The sequence below is a fragment of the Zosterops lateralis genome, assembly GCF_965231275.1.
Source record: "Zosterops lateralis genome assembly, chromosome: 2".
NCBI lineage: Eukaryota > Metazoa > Chordata > Aves > Passeriformes > Zosteropidae > Zosterops > Zosterops lateralis.
In genome coordinates this window covers 62204167-62225870 of record NC_139763.1, presented here as the reverse complement: position 1 = coordinate 62225870, position 21704 = coordinate 62204167, and the positions used below count along the sequence as shown (strand labels likewise).

Genomic DNA, 21704 nt, shown 5'->3' with positions numbered 1-21704 from the left:
GAGCGGAGCGGGGTCTGTACCCGAGCCGACATGAACCCCTTCGCCTGGTACCCGCCGCCCCCGCCGGGGCTGCCTCCGCCGGGCATCCCCCCGCCCTTCTTCTGCCCGCCGCCCTCCTGGGACACGAACTTCTGGGGCGCCCCCGTGCCCTACCCCCCGCCCGGCCGCTACCCGCCGCCCGACAGCGCCTTCTCGCAGCCCGAGGGCTACTCCCAGCCCGCCGACGACTACCCGCCCGCCGAGAGCTACTCGGATCCCGCCCGGAGCGTCCCTCCCGCCGAGAGCTACCCGCAGCCCTCCGAGAGCTTCCCGCCGGCCCCGAGCTTCCCGCAGCCCGAGGGCTTCCTTCCCCCTCACGGCTACAGCCCGCCCGCCGCCTGGTTCCCGCCGCCCTTTGGAGCGCGGCCGCAGGGCCCGCACCCTGGTGAGGGGCAGGGGCAGGGGGGAAACCTCTCTTGGGCCCCTTCCCATCCCACCTAGGCAGTCCTGAACATTCCTGGAGGGCTGTCCTGAGCCCTTGGGGCTTGCAGGACTCTCCTCCAAGCATGTTGGCCGTGCAACCCTCTTATCTCTTCCCTAGATCCTCCTCTGTTGCCCACCGAGGTAGGAGGGGGGTGTTTACCAGCTGCATGTGTGAATGGCTCATCTTTTTTTTTTCCCCTCTGTTCTGAAGGTGGAGATGGTAATTTCTCCCAGAAGTGGCAGGGCAAGCAAGTGCCTGCGTTTAGTAAACATTGTCCAGAAGAAAATAACAAGCCAAAGGTATGGAGTGGGGTCCCCAGTGTGAGAGGGGTATGCACTCCCTCTCCCTGTTGGAGTGGGTCCAGGGAAAGGCCACGGAAATGATCGAGAATGGGGGGAGCACCTCTGCTGTGAGGGCTGAGAGAGCTGGGGTTCAGCCTGGACAAGAGAAGGCTTCAGGTAGAACCCTGCAGCATCCTTGCAGTACTTTAAGGGAACTTAGGAAAAAGACAGGGACAGACTTTATTTATAGTACAGCCTGTAGGGATAGAACAAGGAGTAATGGTTTTAGACTGAAGCAGAGTAGATTTAGACTGGACATATGAAAGACTTTTTTTACTATGAAGAGTATGACATACTGGCACAGATTGCCCAGAGAAGCTGTGACTGGCCAGTCTGTGGAGGTGTTGAAGGCCAGACTGAACAGGGCTTTGAACGGCCTGATGTAGTCACAGATTGTCCCTGCCTGTGGTGGGGGGTTTGGAACCAGATGATCTTGGAAGGTCCCTTCCCACCCAAACCATTGTATAATGGTGTCAGTCTCATGGGACTTGGCCCAAAGACACTACAGAGATCTCATTCACCTGTCTACATGTTTGCCCTTAGAAGAGAGCAAATATGTGGCAGTCTGTAACCCTTGAAAGATACATGTCAACCAAATTCTTACACAGGTTTATGTCCCCTTACTGCGGTGATGCCCAGCTGCCTAAATTACATTAGTGCTCTGTTACATGGTCCAGAGCAGGCAGCCAGAGCACACTGATGTGTGTAGTGGGAGAAGGCACGGTGTGTGCTGCCCTCTGAACATGTTATGGGACAACAGTCATGGTCTGTCTTGGTGGGGAAGAGACATGGGGCTTTAGCCTAAACCTCACAGCCCTCAGGAGGTCTGGGCCAGCAGGCTGGTGTGTTTGCAGAAGCAATGATGGTAGTGGGAAGAGCTGAGTGCAGGGCATGTTGTTTAGAAGATCCGTAGTTTGAACCTAGCTTGCGTATTATGTTAGTTTATCTTTGAAACTTTGGAAACACATAACGGCTTTATTAACAAAAATACTAATAGTGTTTCATGACTAACTAAATACAGAGATATCTTGTAACTGCAATCCTGAGATTATTTCTTCTCTTTTTTTTCTTCTTTTTCAGACCAAAAAGAAAAAAGAGCCAGTTTTCTCTCATTACTGTGATACCTGTGACCGTGGCTATAAAAACCAAGAGAAGTATGATGAGCACATTTCACAGCATAAACAGGTTAATGAGTTTGGCTTCTTTTTCTCACACTTTGATTTTTGTCTTTGTGCCTGGCAAGCAGTTAGCTGTAGTCACTCTTTGAACAGAAGACATAGGAAAGAGATTCCAGAGCTGTGTCAAGTATTAGTGGGGGATTTTTTTTGAATGCTGTATGTAGGGGAGGCTTCAGTTGTATTTTTGGTTTTATTACTGAAACCTGTTTTTCTTGCAAACTGTTGCTAAGTCATAGGAATTAATTCATTGACACTACTATAGCATGTACAGTTTTTGTGTGGAATTTAAAAAAAAATTCCTTTATTGAAAATTACCAAAATTTGCAAGTATCAAAATTTGAAGAGTCTTGAAAATTTTTATCTTAGGTAAACTTCACTTTCTCTTCAGTTATCAGATACATTGCCTACACTGGTTATTCTAAAACCAGATGAAATTAAAAAGTACATTATCCCTGCTTGCTATTTTTACAATCACCTTTGTTAGCAAACTGAGTAGCTTACACAGCCCATGCAACAAACTGTACTGAGTTTACTTGAAGTGTGCTTGAAAGCTTGTTTAGAATTTGTGTAAATTGGTATATTTTAAGTTTACCCTCTAATCTTGCAGTGCTCAGAAGAAGGCTGCAGTTTCAGTGCACATGAGAAGATTGTTCAGATACACTGGAAAAATGTAGGTAACCTTCTGGGCCCAGAATAGAACTCTGTACCATCTTTATCATAGCCCCTTTTCTCGTTCTTCAGTGTTTCCTTTCATTGATCTGGAAAGAAAATGTATCACCTCTGAGGAGAGTCTGTTTCAAGACAATATTGTGCATGAAAATACGTTAAATACTATGGAATTAATTTTATCATCACTGTGTACAGTCTCACCAGTTTTGGAGATGAAAACAGTGTGATACCACTATACTTGACAAAATTATGTTTTCTTTTTTAACATGTGTTTTTTTTCCTTCCTCTTTTAAACACCTGTGAAATACTTTTTCCTTAGGCACATGCACCTGGTGCTAAAAGAATAAAATTAGATAGTCCAGAAGAGATTGCTAAATGGAGAGAAGAAAGAAAAAGGTAAGACTTGTGGCCTATGGATTTATTTTGCTGTATTTTTCCTATTGGGAGCATTAGATGACATTAGCTGAAGGGCAGGAGCAGCACATAACTTGTTGTTTCTGCTGTTCCACTGACCCTGCAAAACTCCTGCAGCAGTGATCTGTGTCAGAATGCCTGAGCCAGGAGAATGTGAACTGCAGAGACTATAATAATTTAGAAGATTATAATAGCAGGCAAGGTATCAGCTGAGAAAGGAAACAGCTTTCCCAGATGCTTGATGTGGTACCCCAGGTTAGGTGAAGGTCTCATTCTTTTTAGCCTGATCACGTTTTAGGTCAGAAATGTTTGTGTGGGGGTTTTTAGTAGCTTAAAAATCTATAACTGTTGTACTGACTGTAACAGGGTATAACTTTTTTATGTTGACTGGGGCTGAAGTAGATTTGTTTTTTTCCCTTCAGAGTTCAATGGATTAAAATCTACACTTTCCCAGCAGAAGAAAGATTCTGCAGGCTTTCCTCACTTTTGTTCATAATTTAGAATATAATCTTGCAAGTGATCAGTGATGCATGAGTTTTGTTTCCATGAGCAAGAGTCCTATATGCAGAATGGGAAGTGATATAAATTTAATTTCGAGATCAGTAATGTTGAGCTAGGGCAATGTGCTAGTCACATGGGGAATTTTTAGTGAATGTAAACCCAGTGATCTGATGGAATTATACTGATGTATCCACCTTACATCCATGTCAGAAGGCAATGTTTATGCCCTCTTGCTTTGAACTTCACTTCCCTAAAGAGGTTTTTTCACCGTTTTTGTTGAAAAAGAATAATTAATGGAATTTATTGTAGAATTTTTTAACTGCCTCCCATCCATTTTTTCCTGTATGGAGAAGCGAAATTTCTCCCCATGTAAGTTAATTCTTGGAGGTTTTTAAGTTTTCTTTGGACATGGTTTCAGCTTTTTCTGCTAATTTCAGAAAGGCAAAGGGAAATCTTACCACTATGTCAGCACCTCACAGCAGTCAACTGTTGCACCTGCTGCTCTTTTTTTACAAATGAAAATAATCCATAGGTTCTTAGAAAAAAAAAAAAAAAAAAAAAGAAGTTTTTTTTGATAAACAAGAGACTATTTTCTCCCATTTTTAAAATGCCACCATTAACCAGACATAAATTGGTTGCGATCTGTGCTAATATAAGTTTGGTGTTAGATTAGGCAAGTTTGGGTGCTAAAATAGTTTTCATTCCAAGGTTAACTTTTATTCGAAAGATGCTTGAGGGCTTGGTTTTTATTTGCTTTCAGTCTGCATATTGCCATTGTGGTTTTTTTGGTCACTAATTTTCTAACAGTAGCTCCAAGGAAGAAGATTCATAGTGATATGCAGTCTCTGAGAGAGTCTTAGCTACTCATTTTCAACTTTTCATATACTTCTCTATTTTGGGAGGTGTTCAGGAGAGTTCCTGTCTAGCAGCTGATGCTGAGATTCAAGTGCTGAAATGACCTTTAAGGTGTATATATCAGTATGTGCCCTACTAGAACATTAAGGAAGGGGGAATTGAATGTAAAATTATGGATAAGATACTGTTTGTGTGAGGAGTGGATGCTGCAAATCACAGCAGCCTTTATCTACACTTAATTGTAAAGGTGATGTTCTGCCTGAGATGGTTTTGCTGAGCTTCTGAAGGGATCTCCTGTTGGTTTTACAGATGAATATAATTTGGCTGTGATACAGCATTGCTGAAAGCCTTTGCTCGCTGCAGCACTGTAAAATCAAAGGAGATAAAGTCGTGTGGTCGCAGCCACCAACCAGAAAAGGTGAAATGGGATTAGGACTGTCTGAGCCAGGGCCACTAGATGGAGTAGTGCCTTATCTTCAGGCTTTCTGCGGGCATCGTATTTAGCCATGATGGATGGGTGTAGAATGACTACCTGGGAGGCTTTGTTACTCTTTGTACAGCAAGGAAGCTCTATGAGCATCCTTCTTTTTTTAATTAAAAACAAAAAAAGGGGGTGGGAGGCAGGCAATGAGAGAAAGCCAGCTGGAACTTTTGTTCAGCATTAATTGGGTCACCAGCAAAGCATCAGTTTAGTACTGAAGGTCTGTTGTTGACTCACAGTAAACATTGTATTGTACAGAAAAAAGGGACACCAGAGGGAGTCTGAGCTATTAAGCAGTTTTGGTTTATGGTGACAGGAAGAAACCTTTTTCTTTCTAGAAGCTCCAATCAGAGCTAAGAATGAATCTTTTTAGGTCATTAATAGTTTGTTTCTAATTAGGTTGCAGTGATTTAATATGTGTGTTTCCATGCTGCATCCTGTCTTGCTTGTTCTTTCAGCTGTTATAAATAATTACTTGCAGAGTTGAGATTTTTCTTCTTAATTAGCTGCTGTGTTGCTCAATTGTGTATCCTGCTTTAAATCTTCAAGAAAGAGCTTGTGTTTAATGTGTAGCCTTAGTCTCATAGGGGAAAGAGGAGGAGGAGAGCTGGTAAGAAGTATCTCTGGATGAAGCATGCTGGGTCAGAATGCTGTTTTCCTGTTGAACCTGCTGAGCCAAAAAATCTAATTAAGCAAAGAGCAATAGAGATGAAGTTACATGGGATCTCAGGGTTTCCCTGTGTTTTGCAGAGAGATGGTTGTGAAGTCTGACATCAACTTTTCTTGTTTTGATTTGTCCTGTCCCTTCCAAGTGTTGAGAAATGTGCTGTCTTCAGCATATTTTTTCAACATGAGCTTAAAGAGAATTATCTGCAATGCATTTCCTTAATGTGTCAGAATGAGGTATTGCTGTCTTCCCTACTCCACAAGTGAGATCTGGGTCCTGCCAGCCCATCTGTTTCTCACCAACATTTCTTGAGCAATGGTTATTAGTAAGAATGTGGCAAGGCTGCTTTAGTGTTAAAGTGAATCGTTACACTTACTTTTGCTTAGCTCTAATTCAACATTGGGGGATTTTCTTGAGCTTTTGTGTTGCTTGTAAATTCTCCCCTTTCTGCCCCACTTTCTTTAATCTCTTGGCATTGGTTTGTTCAGATAGGAATTGTGTGTTGTATTTCCTTGCAATATATCTCGCAGGCTGAGCATTTGCTTTGTGCTTGAAGTCCAGTACTGTTAACCTCATCACTTTTAATTAATATGTGGTGATCTAGTTGCATAGTGATAATCCTAGAGTAGTTTGGAATCCTCTCTGGTGTTGTGTTTGTAGTAGTGAAGTATGTGATATGGAAAATAATTTCTTACAACTTGGTAAAAGTAGTGAAGACAAAGCAAAGTAGAAGGGATGTGTTGTAGATCAAGGTAAACATAGATACAATAAAGTTGACTCTGATCTGCTGGGATAGATTAGCAATAAAACTGCTTCAGCTAACATATGGTTAAATCAGATATGGGAAAGTTAAGCCAAGATTTTATCAGCTCTGTTGGGTCATTTTTGTTCCCTTTGGGCTATCCATGTCTCCTTTGCTGTTGGCTGTGCATATGCAATTAAGACCAGCTCAAGAAATTATTGAGGCATATTTCTCACAGTGCTGTTCCTATTAAAATGATGAACTTGTATAGCTCTTGACTCAGGAATCCATTGTGTAAACTGCTACAGAAACAGGTCTCTTTTCTGTTAGATGTTGGCAAAGCTGTGTTTCTTCACTGCTTGCTAAGAGCTGCTTTACTCCAATGTTTATGAGAGCAAGATGAAGTATGCTGGCCTATAAAAAAATGCATGGCTCTGGCTAGTGTGCTCATTTATTGGAAAAAAAAAATCTATTCACTAACACAAATGTGTTACTGATTATGCTCAGTGTCAGTGTTCTCTGTCTCTAGAAGTTTTAGGGTATCCTTTACCTGCAGATCTCACTTCGTTGGGATATATTTAATATACTCATCTTAGCCTGAAAAGCAGTTTTCTGATATTATCAATTTATTTTGAAAAGCTTTGGATTGTAGGAGTATGTACAGTTGGGAACTGCAGCTGCTGTGAAAGAGGGCTGCCTTCTCAGGCTGCACTGGCTTCATGAAGTCTGCTGTGCCAAACCATCACATCCTGGTTTAACTCTTCCTTTTACAATAAGTTGCTTAGCTTTGTAAAGCCCTATGGGGACTGATGAAGCTGTTTGTAGTCAAGCTCTGACAAGTTGTTTGCAAGGCATAAGTGCTGGGGTACTTCAGTGGTGTTTATAGGTAACATTTTAGGAACTTCATTTTCTTAGGAGAAGAGGGCTTGCCATCTTAGAGTGCAAACCCAAGTCAGGTCTTGGGATTTAAGCATATGGCCTTTTATGTGGAGAGACTCCTTCAGTAAAGGCATGAGGTAAAGGCAGTGAGTAAAATGCCATTTAACATTTGAGAAGAGCTGGAGAAAATAAACACAGCCACTACAGATGCCTTCAGATGTGCTTCTGCAGGCATACTGGGACTTGTGACTTGAGCTCTTGCCAGCTGTCAGTTACTGGCTGTGTCAGCTGGAAGGGTGGTTTAGGAGAAATCTGTCAGTCTTGGCAGTGAATGGAACTGAAAGTGTTGGTACAGTCCATTACGGTGGCTCGTGGAGGGAGTGGTAACTCACAGGAATGAAAGTGGGAGGCATTCATGTCTCAAATCGTGCTGTGAGAGCGTGTCTGAATATGTTCTTAATCAGCATAAGTGCTGGAGCATTTGAAGACTCCTTTGCTTTAGTATTTAGGGTCTTCCCTTATATTTAAAACACCACCCCCTCCTGCTGCCTCCCCCTCCTCCCCCCACAATCTCTGCAATAAGCTTGGGGATTTTTTGAGCCCTAACTACTTGTTTTAGAGCTTGCTGTCCTCCTGGAAGCCTTTGTGTTTGAAGGAAAGCATCTTCTCCTAATACTGCAGAGCACAGGGGTCTTTGTTAGTGTGAAGCTCTTGAGATTAAAGACTTCATTGCACATTTGCTGTGTGCTGGGAATGTTGTAACATGAATGAACAAATCTAACTAACAGGGAAGAGCAGGGATCATATCCCTATGCTCACTTGAGCTGTGTGGCAGATTTCTGGGAGAAATCCAAATAAAATAGATGTTGACAGCTCATGTTCAAATCCTCTTAAAGGGGACAAGTTCTGTAGTGTTTAGGTTTGTCATGTAGAAAATGCTCCTCTTTTTCCCTTGGTATGTGGTTGGAGCTGTCTTGAATCAATGTGGCACTTAGCATTCATGCTGTAGTATGGGGGAAATGTGTGTGATAAGATTAAATATTTAAAGAAAGATACATGTCTTTTTTGATAGCTATTTTTAGTGAGAAGCTGTTCTACGTTTCTCTTTACTCCATTTTAATAGACATCAAATATTTATACTTTGTGTTTCTATCCAGAAGCTGGGGAAGCGTGTGCATGTGTTTCTCATTTACCACCTTTATCTCAAAGCTCTGGCATTTAGCTAACTAATATTTGCAGAGCAAGTAGTGTAGCCATTTTTGGGCTTTGTTGGTAAAAAGCCTGCTGCCCAGGCTCTGCTTGTTAAAACCAGCAAGGCATTTGTCTGGAGGGAAGGATGTTAAGGGAGGTGGGGAATGGCAGAGATTGGATGGTTTGGGGGATGGTTGTAACAGTAAATTTCTTTTCATCCGCATGATTTGGCAATTTTTCTTGAACCTGGAATTAAAAGGGCAGTAATTCTGGTGAACTTGAGGTCAGCGTGCAAGCACATTGCTGAGAAGGAACTTGTGTGCTTTTCCCTGTTACATTACAGGAATCTTGTGCACTCAGAAGCAGTTCATATAACCTTTTTTTTTTTTTCTTAAGTTTACAAGAACTCAGCAGTTAGTTTGCTAAAGGCATGTCATTCAAATAATCCAGTTGAAGCTCCATAGAAATAAAATAGGAGGACTAAATCATGCTAAATTATGTGTTGGGGCAAAGAGGGGGTCCATGACTTTGTCTGTACCTTTCTTGATGGTTTGGTAAATCTAACAATGCTAATGTGATAGATTTTTTAATTTGTTTGGTTTTGTGTGTTGTATCTGGATATGTAAGCATATGTTGCATCTGGATATGAAATCATAAATGCACTCAGGTTTCTTTTCCTCACTAATGCCTTTTTAAGAAAGAAACAGTCTGTTAAACTCCCTTGAAAATCTTTTAAAATCTGTAATGTTTATAGAGGAAGCTGGTTTAGTAAAGGGGGAATTGAGAAACTACACTGAATCCTTTAAGAGCCACTGAAACTATTTTTTTGTTCTTCTAGAAATTTTCCTACGTTGGCAAACATTGAAAGGAAGAAGGAAATGCAGATGCAGAAGGAGGATAGGGGAGAAGTGCTGACTACCCAGCAGTTTGGGTAAGTGTTTTGAACCAAGCTTGTTGCTTTCCTTCCACTGGGTTCAAAAGTATGCCCTCTTACTGTGGTCTCCCAGCACTTACTGCTTCCACTGTATACAGAATCTGCCTGCCCTTTAAGAGGGGACAGGCCATTTGACAAACTGATGATCTAATATTCTTTTGTTTACTTCATAGTGCTCCAAAGTCCACTTCAGTTGAATGAAACAATAACTGCATTAAAAATCTGGTATTCTGGCTTGTTGGAGAAAACCACTTTCTAGTGGCCATTCATTAGATCAGCATAACCTTGGTCTCTGAAAAAGTAGTAATGGAGACAAAAGTAATGCAACATAATGATTCCACATGATTTAATCCTTTATTGCCTGAAAATAGCCAACAGAGATTTTATTCTTACTCTCCTTCTCCCTTCTGATGATAAATCAGTGAAGAGGAGAAAAAGATAAAGGTGATGGAAGGTAGAAAAAAGAAGCAGCACTACTTAAGTTATAATGAAAACTATATAAAAATAAAGTTAAATCTATCTGCTACCATTGTTCTGACCTAGTGCTTACTCATCTTGGATTTTTATCTGTTCTCTGCCTTATAAATTATTTTCCAGCATGGTTTTGTTCTTCTCTCTCAGTTCCACATCTGCCTAGGTGTAACCAGATACTTTCATTAGCTCTGCTTTAGGACCTGGGGGAAGATTGTTTTCTGTTTTGTGCAAGGAACAAAGCTTGCACCATGGTAAAAATGTGTGAGATAGTGCAGAGTGAGAAGTTAGTGTAATTTTTTAAATGTGAACAGTGCAAATTACGTTGTTGCAGCATGTGCTTCAGAAGATCCAGCACTTACCTGGTCCCACCCAACCAGTTGCCTTTCATGACTGAAAGGAAGTCTTTATAGAAGACTGAAGTAAAACTTCCTTTAAAGGATATAAAATTGCAGAAGTGCTTTGCACCCCAGGAACTAAACCTGGGGATTGAAACTAAAGTTGCAAACATATATGATATTATGTTTGGAGATTCTTAGGATTAAAGTTGGATTTTCTTTGTCACAGTAACAAACTATTTGATGTCTACAAGTTTTATTTGCTAACTTTTGTGGCTGTGAGTCAGATGCATCAAGTAGTCTTAAATGTCCATCAGCAATTCTATGCTGTTACATACTGTTAGTAGCTTTATATCTGGAAAACTGTTTGGGGAAAAAAAAAAGCCCTCAAAATTGCAGATTGTTTACTTCTGCGTAGCAACTTTCTATTCTAGTTGATTCTGAAAATCTCTTCTTTTTGTCCCCTCCCTTCCCTGAGCTAGGAGCACACTAGACTTGGTGAACTGTCCCTAAGCTGTCCTTTCTGCTTTGTATATCAGCAGTAAAGATTCAGGAATTGGTGCTTATCTGGCAAATTTACTGATGTGTGAGTCAAAAATAGAATACAGCTTGTTCCTTGCAAGCTGTGCTATTAAAGCAAATAGCTAAGTAATATTTAGAAAGGATTAGATGCTTAACACTTCCATGGTGCTTTCCATTTCCATTTTGCAACTCCTAAGTCTCAGCATCCCTGTGTATGAGATCAGAGATGCAGAAGGACTGCTTTGGAAGCCTGGCTGGTGTCCCACAACACTAACAGTGCACAGCTCTCCATGCCCTCTGAATGGAGAGTGAAGAGCAGGTTATCTTCTGTGAGGGAATGGCAGAGGGCAGAAGCCAGGCTGATGTTTGGTGGGACGTGTTTTTGACCTTGAGGTTTCTTTCTGGGTGTTTGAGGCCCAAGAGAATTTAGGAAGTTGTTTTTAACCCTTTGTCGAGGACAACAGCTTTAATTTAGCCTGTATTTGCTTAATATCTTCTAGGTAATACAACGTGCTGAATTTATAGCATGGTTGCACAAATTCAGAAGTGCAGTTTTCTTTCTTGTTGGAGTTGAATCATAGGAGATAATATTAGCCTTCTTTTGTGGGTGAGGGACTGATGCACAGGAAGGCAGTGGCTTGCCACATGTGCCACAGGAGCACTGTGGTGGATGATGCCATCAAGGATGAGCAATCAGTGTTGGACACTGTAGTGAAATGACTGGAGAATGAAATTAAATGTGGTTTGTTGCAATGTAAAGTAATTTTGAGTGCTATGACAAGCCTTGTTCTCTTCTCAAGAAGGATTTGATAGGGCCAGAAAGCATGGGAGAGAGGAATGCTGGTAATGGGAACATTTCTGAACAAGCAAAGTAGTGGGTGGCTTGTAAGGGCTGTGTGATGGAGGCCTAGAAAAATTGCATAGGTGGAAGAGGTGAATAAAGTGGGATTACACACTGTTTCTTGTAACTCAAGAAGGATGGGGCACTAAGTGACTTGTTTAGACCTCAGAATGAAGGCAAACAAAACGTCCTTTGTTACAAAATATTAACACCTTGCTGCAAGAGTTCAGGGATGCTAGACATGAACACAGCATCCCACATCATGAGGCCTGTGGTTGACTAGGGATAAGAGGTCCTCAGCCATGCTGTGGGTGAGGCTGAGGCAGGTAGGACTGATCAGAACCAACCATGGGGCTCATTCAGGACAGGAGATCCTGTGTAGTTTTTGCTGTTGTAATGTACTGATGGTTGGTTACAGTCTTGTTTTGCTGAATTAAGTTCCTGTTGCTTGGAAATAAATATTTTCAAGAAACTTCAGTTGTCCCTTCTGTATTTGCTTTTCTCTCTTGGTCACATTTATTCTTGTATCTATAGAATTCAACTAGAGTTTGTTAAGCTTCCCAGGTATCTTCCTATCAACATGTTAGGATGTTCCTTATCAACATAGGATAACCTGGAGCCATGAAAGATAAGTGGAGACAGCATGCTGTACTCTTCCTGTATTTCAGAACTTGTTATTTTGTTTCAGGTTTTAAAAAATGTGTTATCGTGATGGACATTTCTTTTATTCCTTTTCCTTGGAATGGAAAAGATGAATGGCATGTTAGTTGGAGGCGGGAGTAGGTAGTCATTGCAGCTGATAGTGTCAGATGGCTGAATGGATTTGGTGCAGTAAGATGCTTCTCAGAGCTGTAACTAGAAAAAAAGAAACTCAACAGTAAAAGAATGTTTACAGTAGATGCTTTCCTTTTAACTTCATGTTGCCACTGTTTTGAATGACTTTTATGCTTAAGTCAAGAGAGTATTGGTTGACTTCGTTATCTGAAATGGAAACGCTGTGTCCTCACACTGCAGGTTATTGAGAAACTTTCTTAGCTCTTGTACCCTTGGCCTTGTTGGAAACTAAAAGTCATGAACTGTTCATTCAGGTTCCAGTTTCGTCCCATTGCCCTGCCTGAGATGAGGTGTGACTGATTTTATGGTCTGTCACCTCGTGTTAGCTGAGCTGGTGTAAGTCCTGGCATCGTTCTGTGCTGCTGAACCTTAAACAAGGGCCTGAGCCATTTGGTTGCATCAGTTGATTTTATTCTCATAGCTTATCATCTGTGTGAACTTTCTGTTCTCTAGCAAAATGAAGGGGATGTGGAAACCTCCAGAAAATGGAGAGGCTAATGGGCATCAACGAAGACACAGGAAAAGACAATGGCGCCCGTTCTGGAAGAAATTTAGGAAAAATGGCGGTGATTGTCATGGACATAGTACTCAAAATGAAGCCAATGGACCAGAAAACAGCACTAGTGAAAAGGAAAATGAAAAGCAAAATACCTTGGCAGGCCAAGCATATGAAAAAGATGTGGACCCTCTTGGTCTTCTGGCAAACGGTGACGTCGGTAAGATGAAGGAACTTGGAGAAGTTTTATTTTAAATAGTTGTTTTAAGTTTAGACGCTGAGACTTGGTGCTTCCTAGTCACCATTTTGGAAGTCTGACATGAAGTTTGTGTGCAGCATTACATGTTCTGATGTAAATATTATACAGTAGTCTAAAGACCATGTGGCACCAACTTAGGTTGCTAAATTAACATGTGATATAAGAAAATATTTATAAAACCAGAAGAAGAATGAATTACTTCAACAGCCAAATAATTTTAAAAGACTTAAATATCCCTTTGTGGTTTTGAAAATAACAGTATTTAGAAAGTGAAAACAAATGGATTTCCTTGTGAAGTGAATTACTTCAAGTGTCAGTACTTTACTTTTAATTCTGTTCTTTGCTGTATTATTACTCTTGACATTGTCCATATGTGTGTGTTCTCTGAAGTATTGCTGCTTAGTTTTTTTGGTGGGGTTTTTTTTGGGTTTTGTGGTTTTTTTTGGTGAGCATTTCTTTCCTCATGCTGGAAGCAGTATAAATTCTTCAGATCTAACTATTTATAATATAGTCAGCACTGATGCAGTACTCCTAGAATACGGCATGTAAGCTGACTTATATATAACTCTGGCTATTTTTAGTAACAAGGGTAAAATACATTCCCTGGAAAGATGTCTGATGCGGAGTTTTTCCTCCTGAAAACATAATCTTCAATTAGTCAGAACAAGAACTCAGCATCCCTATACAGTTTGTTTATTCCATCAATCTTTGTGTGTTGGGAAACTTAGGTATGCCTAAATATATCTGTATTTCCCTGCAGTATCTGTGTTTTACTTAATGATAAAAGGTCTAATTATGCCAAAGTACAGCTAGTGACTTCTGTTATAGTAGGTAGAAAAGGAATGTGGTACTTGCTTAGTACACATTATTAAAGCTAGTTGCAAATTTTTATACAATTGGGAAATATAGCCAGAACAAATAATAGCAAACACAATATAACTAAGTAGAATTTTAAAAAAAATAACATAGCTCAAATCCATTATTTTACTGTATAGGTACATCTTTTTGATTCTCTTTTTTTTTTTTTTTTTTTTTCTTTTTTTTTTTTTTTTTTTTAATTCCCTCACATTGGCTTCTAAATCCTACTCCTCCATCTCAGAACTAAATCCAGCAAGACTTCAAAACAACATATTATGAAATCCTCTCTCTCTCTCTTTACCTACACTTGATAACAAAACCTATAATTATATTTGGTATGCAAAGGAGGAAGCAGGAAGCTCAAGCTTGTGTTCAGGAAAGTTTTTGTTTCAGTAACATTGCTGGCAGGACTATAAACCAGTGGAGGCACCAGTTTGAACAGCTATCTGTAGAGGGCAGCCAAATGTGGGGGGTTTTCTATCAGCCCACCAGCACTGAGCGGTGGTGCCCAACATCAGCTGAGTGTGGTGCTTAGGTGGGGATTTAGCAGCTGTTGGCAGGATTGCTGGGAAAAAACCCTCTTGCCTTTTCTTTCCCTGCAGAATCTGACAAGGATGAGGCAGCTGAGGAAGGTGGGAGACTTGGAATGACAGTTGTCCCCAGGCAGGTGACCTCTGCCCTTAGCGCGCTGTCGGTCAACTATGGCAGCGGATCTGACAGCGAGCCCGAAGGTGTGTAGAGACAACCTCTGCCCTTCTCCTCTCCCCTTCTACCCTATGTCACACTGCAGTGCTGGGGACTGTGGGTTTTTTTGCTGTCCTTTTCTCAGCAGCGTGTCTTGGGTTGAGAGAGAGGCATAAAATGTCTTTGATTAGATTGTGTGTCATCAATTTCCCAAGCCTTTTCTCCCCTAGTTGGGGGAAAATAAGGAACCTGTTTTCAATCTTGCTTCAAATTGTGTTTGAATAGTGCCAGGAAAAAGCTGTTATTGTCACTCCATGAACTAATTTTCACATCCTTAAGGCCTTTTTCCATAGAAGGCTGCTGGGTGTTATGGTAGGACTTGAACGCTCTGTTACTTGGATTTTGTGCTTCTCTGAGTGTATGCATCAGTGTGTGGTGAGGACTTGCTGCTGCTGCTTGGTTTTGTGAATATTTACTATTCCTTACTTGCCCTGTTTGGCCTATCCAAAATTAGAGAGCATCTAGCAGACAGTGAATTGAACTTGGGCATCATCTGCCCTAACTGTATCATGATTTTCTCAGCAGCCAAATTTGCAGCAAGCTATAATATAAATCAATGTACTTAAGTGAAAAAAAGGCAGAGATTTGAAAATCTCAGTCAGGTCTTACTCCTTTTATTTTTCTTTTTGTGCTGTAGAGTTGAAATACCTTGTTTTCCTTTCTGTGAATGTTTAAAGATTATTCTATTTATTTAAAAAGAAAACCCAAGCCAAACAAAACACTCCCTTCCTCCAAGTAAACCTTGAACATCTTCACATCAGGCTGTGTGAGCAAGAATAATACTAACGAACTGCCGATGCATGGGGATATGAGCATGTTGAAGAGGCTTTTAAGTTTGAGATGAAAGTGTGTTTCTTTTTCTTTAAGAAATCCCTGTCAAGACTGCAACAAAAGTTGAGAGAAACCAGGATGTGCTCAGAAACACACCTCAAACTACTCCTGCTCCTCAGAGTCAGAAACCAAATGAAAACCGCCCGGAATGCGCAGGCACAACGTTAAGGAACTCGAATTCAAATGTGCGGCCCCGCCGAGGGCCTGATAAGCAAGGCAGGAAAACATTACCTCGCCTTCCCAAGCGCCGTCCAACGCTGCTGGAAATGGTAAGGGGCTGAAATAAATAAAATAATGCCTCCTGTGCAAGAGTAGAACTATTTGTGAGTGTTTCTCCTCTTCCCTGCAGGAAGTTAGAGCAGTCTGTTAGCACAGGGCCTGGCTTAAGAATAGTAAAGTGAGCGTTTCACTTGGACAAGGTGAAGATGCTTTAATAGACAAATAGAAATACCCTGGCATGTATTCAGGTAATGACTGACTTTGATAAGCAAGAGATGACAACTGAAGCATGTGCCTGAAGTGAGCTGCACAAGGAACAAGCCCTTTGTTCCTCTCTTTCCTTCCCTGTGGTAGTATCCAGTAGGTTTTGTTTGTATATAATCCCAGCAGCCATGATCTGAGCTTTTTGCTCCCAGCTTTGCTGTTCAGCCACCTTCCTCTGCTGGAGGAGCAGATAGTTCTTTTTGCACATGCAAAGAGATCCTGTTGAGGAGTGTGTTGGTGACTTAAACTACAGAGTGGTGTTGAGCTACAACCTGCTTGCAGAAGGGATTCTTCTCTGGGCATGTTTAGATCAATCTGAAGAAGGGACAGCACCTTGAAGAGCAGCAGGTTGGTATCTCAGAAGGTAGGAAGAGGTGTGTAGGGGTGAGTCCAAGGTATTACCTTCAAGGTAGCAATGCAAAGCAACCTGTTTGGCCAGAGAGCTTGGTGTCTTTCTTTAGAAAGCTCCAACAGAACCTTGGGGCTTTTATTGTATTTGTTACTCAAAAGCAGTACTACCCTTGTGATTCTATAAAGAGCATAAAGCTCCTTCATCAAGGGAAAACTTGCAGTAGCCAAAACACAGGAGAAAGCAGGGTGCCACTGACATTAGAGCTCTGAAATAGCACAGGATGTTTCGGCAAGAGATACCTGACAAGGTACATCCCAAGCTGCAGATGTGGGAGAAATCCCTCTGTAGTCTTTTTAGCACATGGTACCATTGCTGCCAAGAATTGAAGTTCCTAAGGACTGAAAAGGAAGTGTTTGTCCTTTATGTAGCTCTCTAAGCATGCAGTTGCCTTTATCACTTGCTCTTCAAAGTTGTTGGTGATCAAAGCAGTGACGACTCTGGAAGAAAGTCAGATGAAGTCCCACATGCTGAGAGAAGCTGGCAGTACATAGGAAACCTGAGTTGAAGCTTGCCAGTATGGTCCATTTTTAAAATTGCATTTTAATGAGGTTTTTTTGCCTTTTCAAATTGCTCAGAGTTGTTTTTAGAGAATGCGTACTGTGGCTGTGAATCACAGAGGAGGGCGTGAGGTTTGCAGGTAGGCTTCCACTGTCATTAGAAATGGTCAGTGTGTAAAAACCTTGAGAGAGAGCAAGGTTGAAATTTTACAAAATGGATCCAGAAAGTGCATTAGAAGGCTAAATAAAGTGGTTGTATCAATGAAATTATTAAAAAAAAAAAAAAAAAAAAAAAAAAAGAGAGGTAGGAGAACAGCTGCAGGTATCTCTTGGCAGTCATTTAGCAGTGAGATGGGCACTACTAAAATATGTTTATTGTAGACATGCAGACACTAATGTGTATTTAGTCATTCTCTATGCTGACAAAATCAAAAGCTTGCGTACTGTTACTCCACTGATACCCATCCCTGCATTAAAAAATGAAATACAAAGATACAGTCTTTGATAGGGTGATTTCTGCAGCCCAACTGGGCTCTAATTTGGCCATTTGGGAGTTCACCAGTTTCTCCCAGTCGAACATCACTATGAGAACATCACTGTGCTGCCCCTTGTCTACCCTGAAGTACATCACCTAGTTCAGATGGAAGGTTCCTGAAGGCTCATTTTAGGTGTCAGCTGCTTGTAACACCTCTTAGCCCTGATCTAAGTAGAAATATTCAGACTTAAAAGGGCCAGTTAAACCACTGTTGAAACTTGTAACAACCAAAAAAAGCTTAAAGCCAAACTTAGCCAAATCTCCTGCAGTGTCTAGTACAGCTCTCCTGAAAATGATCAGGTAGCTACAGATTTAGCCACTTGGCTCAGATTTTGTGTTTGTTCATACTACTAGTTCTGCTGACACTCGCAATGAAAAAGGTTCTTTCAGCTCTCTGGCTGATAGGTTTCTTTTTCCTACTACCAAAGTGAACTTCAATGAGGTTAAAGTCGATGAGGAAGGCCTCTAGCACTTTGATTAAGCTACTAGAATTAGATTGGTGTATGTATTATAGCCCAAACCAGTTACTGCTGTTTAAATCCATGGTCTAGTACCTGATGAAAGATGCCCTTTCCTTGTATTTATCTTTTACTCATAGGGGGTTTAAATTAAAAAAGCATGGGATATTAAACTGCAGATACAGTATAACTCTAGAAGCGTGAAAAATTATAATAGACCTGCTGCCCTGATGTATTGGAATGCATGGCCAGGTATTACAGTCCATGGTATGAGAACATCATTGTCTCTGGTATGGCAGTCTCCAGCCCCATGTGTCCAGGACCTGTATGAGAGAGCTAACTGTTTAACTTGAAAAATGTTGGAAATTACTGAGTAGATCAGTATATCTTGCTATGCATGTATCAGCTACAGAGCAATAGAGGGAAATGTGCATCATCTTCTCTTTTTTTTTTTAATTTCCAGTTGCTGGCCCAGGACATCCGGCACGAAAGGAATGTGATTTTGCAGTGTGTTCGGTATCTCGTCAGAAATAACATGTTTGGACTTCATCTTAAAACAGAACCACAGGCTGAAGCAGAAACTGGACAGTCCTCTACACCTACAGCAGAGCCTTCCATGGACAAACCCAATGAATCTAATTGTTCTTGTAGCTCTGACCTTCAGTTAGAAGGAGGACAAGAGGATGCATTATTAATAGCCCAGGGTGATAAAGAACCTGTGGATCAGACTTCACAGACAGCTCAATTGGCAGATGAGGACACGTGGGAAACCCCATCAATTCAGTGTGAAGGAGCACCATAGAGGATGTCTGTTATGGACAGTAAAGCAAAGGCTCACATTTTCTACCCAACTGATGTTTTTTGAAAGACATCAGTGTAACAAAAAATCATTAAAGCACATACAAAGAGCTGTTAAAACCTCTTTCCTGATCTGTTCTGCCCTAGGTGGCCATTTCCTTAGAAAACATGTCTAATAATTCCATTTCCACATGGCACAAAGGCAGCAGTGGCACAGAGTATGACCTTGTCTAGAGTAAGTGCTGATACCTGCTCTAGAGCTTTGGAGTTCTGAGTGTCTTACCTTCTTATGAAATGTGTGTGAGTCTGTCCCCAGAGCCAAGTAGGAAGGATCTTCCTCATGTAAAGTCATGGTCCAGTGTGTGGAGAGCATCTTGAGCATCCAGAAGTATTTCAGTGTAGTTTCAAAATGGCAATGCAGTGCACCCATTGTTTTACTTCAGCTGTTATAAGATATATCCAATATAAATCTAATATATCCAGTGTAAAATACAGAAGATACAACTGATGTGGCTCAAAAAGTACTGCTTATACCAGGAGCCTCTTCCTCCCTGAATTAAGTTGTTAATTGAGCAGAGAAATGGAAAAGAGGGTGCAGGTTTTATTTATTTAAAAAATAAATATGCAAAAAAAATGCATCAGTGCTGGGTTGCTAGTTGACCTCAGGTACACAATATTTATCTTTAACTGCTGTTACAGTTATTGCCTGACAAATCAGGTGCTGAAGCAAACCCTCAATATCATTATCAAAGTTTAGAAAGCTTACCAAGAGTTACTGCTTGCCTTTTGCATAAAGGTTGGGATTTTATTAGTTGGCCTTCTGGAAGAATGCCTTGGTACATTGTTACGATCCTCCTACAGCACCCAGAGGTTGGTTTTTTTCATGGGTTTGTGCATACATCCATAGTGTTGTGAGCACTAAAAAAGAAGCATCAGCCAAGGTTTAGAAACAAATTTAGTCTTTTGATTATATTGTGCATTTGTTTGCCAGAATGCTTCTTGTCAAGGGCAGGTGTTAGTTTGTCACATTGACACTGAAAACATGCCACAAAAATAATCTGTTCTCAAAGCTCCACTTCAGAATCTGCTCTTTGTCTTTTAGTCATGGTTAAATGTTGCAGTTAACTCTCAGGGACTGGCTTTATTTTCTTTTTCTCTGGTAGAAATCTAGCCGTCCTTCTGAAACAAGGAGACTCACATGGGGTTATTTTATTGCCTAAAAGCTGTATTTTCTTTCCTTTAGTTCTTTAACTTGTGTCATACATCTCATTTGTGGAGTATGGGAAACAAGAAGTAGTTGAAAATTCTATCCTGCTGCTCCGCTATTTATAACTACAACTGCATATTGTGTTTGTAATACACTGTCTAAATTTATGGAATTATATAAATACCAACACCCTTGTAAAAGTTGTGTGTCTCAAGGATATATGTGCAGAATAGAAGCAGTGATCATAAACATTTATATTTCCAAGGCAGATGATTCATTCTTCCCATGATGATCTCACAAGCCATCTCAATCTCCCTGACTTGCCTCTGGCTCTTGCAGTTTTACTGCAATGAAAATACCAATGAGGAACACTCAGCCATGGAGATCTGGCACTCGAGCAGAACCTGGTTTCAGAGTGGAGTGGTACCAGTGCTCTTGAAAGCATAAGTAACAGCTGTAGGAAAAGAAATAGATGTCTTAAATTTGCTATTAAATTGCACTTTAAACAACCCTGTGTCCTATCGAGGTGATGGCAGAGCTTTCTTGGATTGTACCCTTTGACCTTATGTTTAAAAGGACAGAACCTTTACCATGATTTCTTTATACTGTTGTCATTATGACTGAAGAATATTAAACTTTCACACAAAACCAAAAACTGTGTCAGAAAAAAAAACTTTTTAAAAGTCTGTTTCATATAGAAAGAAAGAAATAGGTTTCTTTGTAGGGAGATCTGTACATGGCATAAACCCAGAAGTTTTAACCCAGGACTTACTGCATACGTAAATAACTGCTGTTTTTCTCATAACAAGCCATTTCTGAATGGTTTGTTATGAGAAACATCTCATATAGCAGCCATGTGGAGACACTGCAGTGATGTCAAACCCTGAATTGCAGTCTTGGTCAATGGTAGGAGGTCTCTGCCCCTTCCTCTCCCCCACTTTTCCTTCCCTGTTCTTCCAGAACAAACCCCTTCCTGCTCATCAAGGATGGGCTTTCTTAGTACTTTGGATTCAGCCTTTGTATATAGGAAAGGTGCCATAATGACCTCCTCTGGTACTGTCAAATCCCTGCAGGCTTTCCTGGTCCCTGCAGTTTATCTGCTCTGGGTTAGCAGAGGTGGGTTTTGTTCACTCGAATAAAATACCTCTCTGTGTCTGTAAGAAGAGCCTGTTGTTTCTGGCATGCTGCTGGAGCCAGTGCCTTTGGTAAGCTTTGTGTAGCTTTTAGCTTTCTCATTGTCTTGATTTGAGGTGATAGTTTCTTAAAGTTTTTAGGTTGTTTAGTTTTGTTTTGTGGGGTTTTTTTCAGTGTTATTAAGAAAAAAAGAATCCTACTGCTGAGTCTTTGTGACTCAATTTAGATAAAAATATTCCAGTGACAACCTTCACGCTTTTGAAATTTTTATCTTCTTTTAGAACTTAGCTACTAAAAATGTAGTTGTAGGCGTCTAGTTTAAATTCAGTTCCCTTGGGTTTTGCTGGTTTTTTGTTTGTTTTAAACCCATCTCACCTACTGAGCTAGAGGAGTTGAGAGGGGGAAGATAAAATCAAGACTACTCATTTGTGGAGGTGCAGCTTAGGCAATGTAGGCTTGTCTGTGAAGAAAATCATTTGTGCTACAGCACAGCTGCTCCTGGGAGGGTAAAGGAAACAAGTGCTGTGCATTTCTAAATCTGTGTGACTCCTTGGTCAATGAGGGCTTTTGCAAGTAGTTTTACATATTGATGTTGCAGTCCTTGTACTGAAAGCGCAGGAGAGGGGGTGGTTTGATTAGCCCTGCACCAGAGGGAGATTCAGTCCCTGCTG

At 40.9% G+C, this 21704-nt stretch overlaps 1 protein-coding gene across 1 annotated transcript; it reads left to right on the top strand.

Moving 5' to 3' along the window:
• Positions 1 to 30: 30 nt before the first annotated feature.
• NUFIP1 (nuclear FMR1 interacting protein 1) lies at positions 31 to 20535 on the top strand (the record flags this gene model as incomplete). The annotated part of the gene is made up of 10 exons (XM_083881972.1): positions 31 to 424; positions 674 to 762; positions 1885 to 1989; positions 2590 to 2652; positions 2971 to 3047; positions 9220 to 9312; positions 12775 to 13037; positions 14537 to 14665; positions 15546 to 15778; positions 18358 to 20535. 10 exons carry the CDS (start codon positions 31 to 33, stop codon positions 18694 to 18696), a joined length of 1785 nt encoding a protein of 594 aa, XP_083738098.1. The 3' UTR covers positions 18697 to 20535.
• Between the last annotated feature and the right edge of the window lie 1169 nt (positions 20536 to 21704).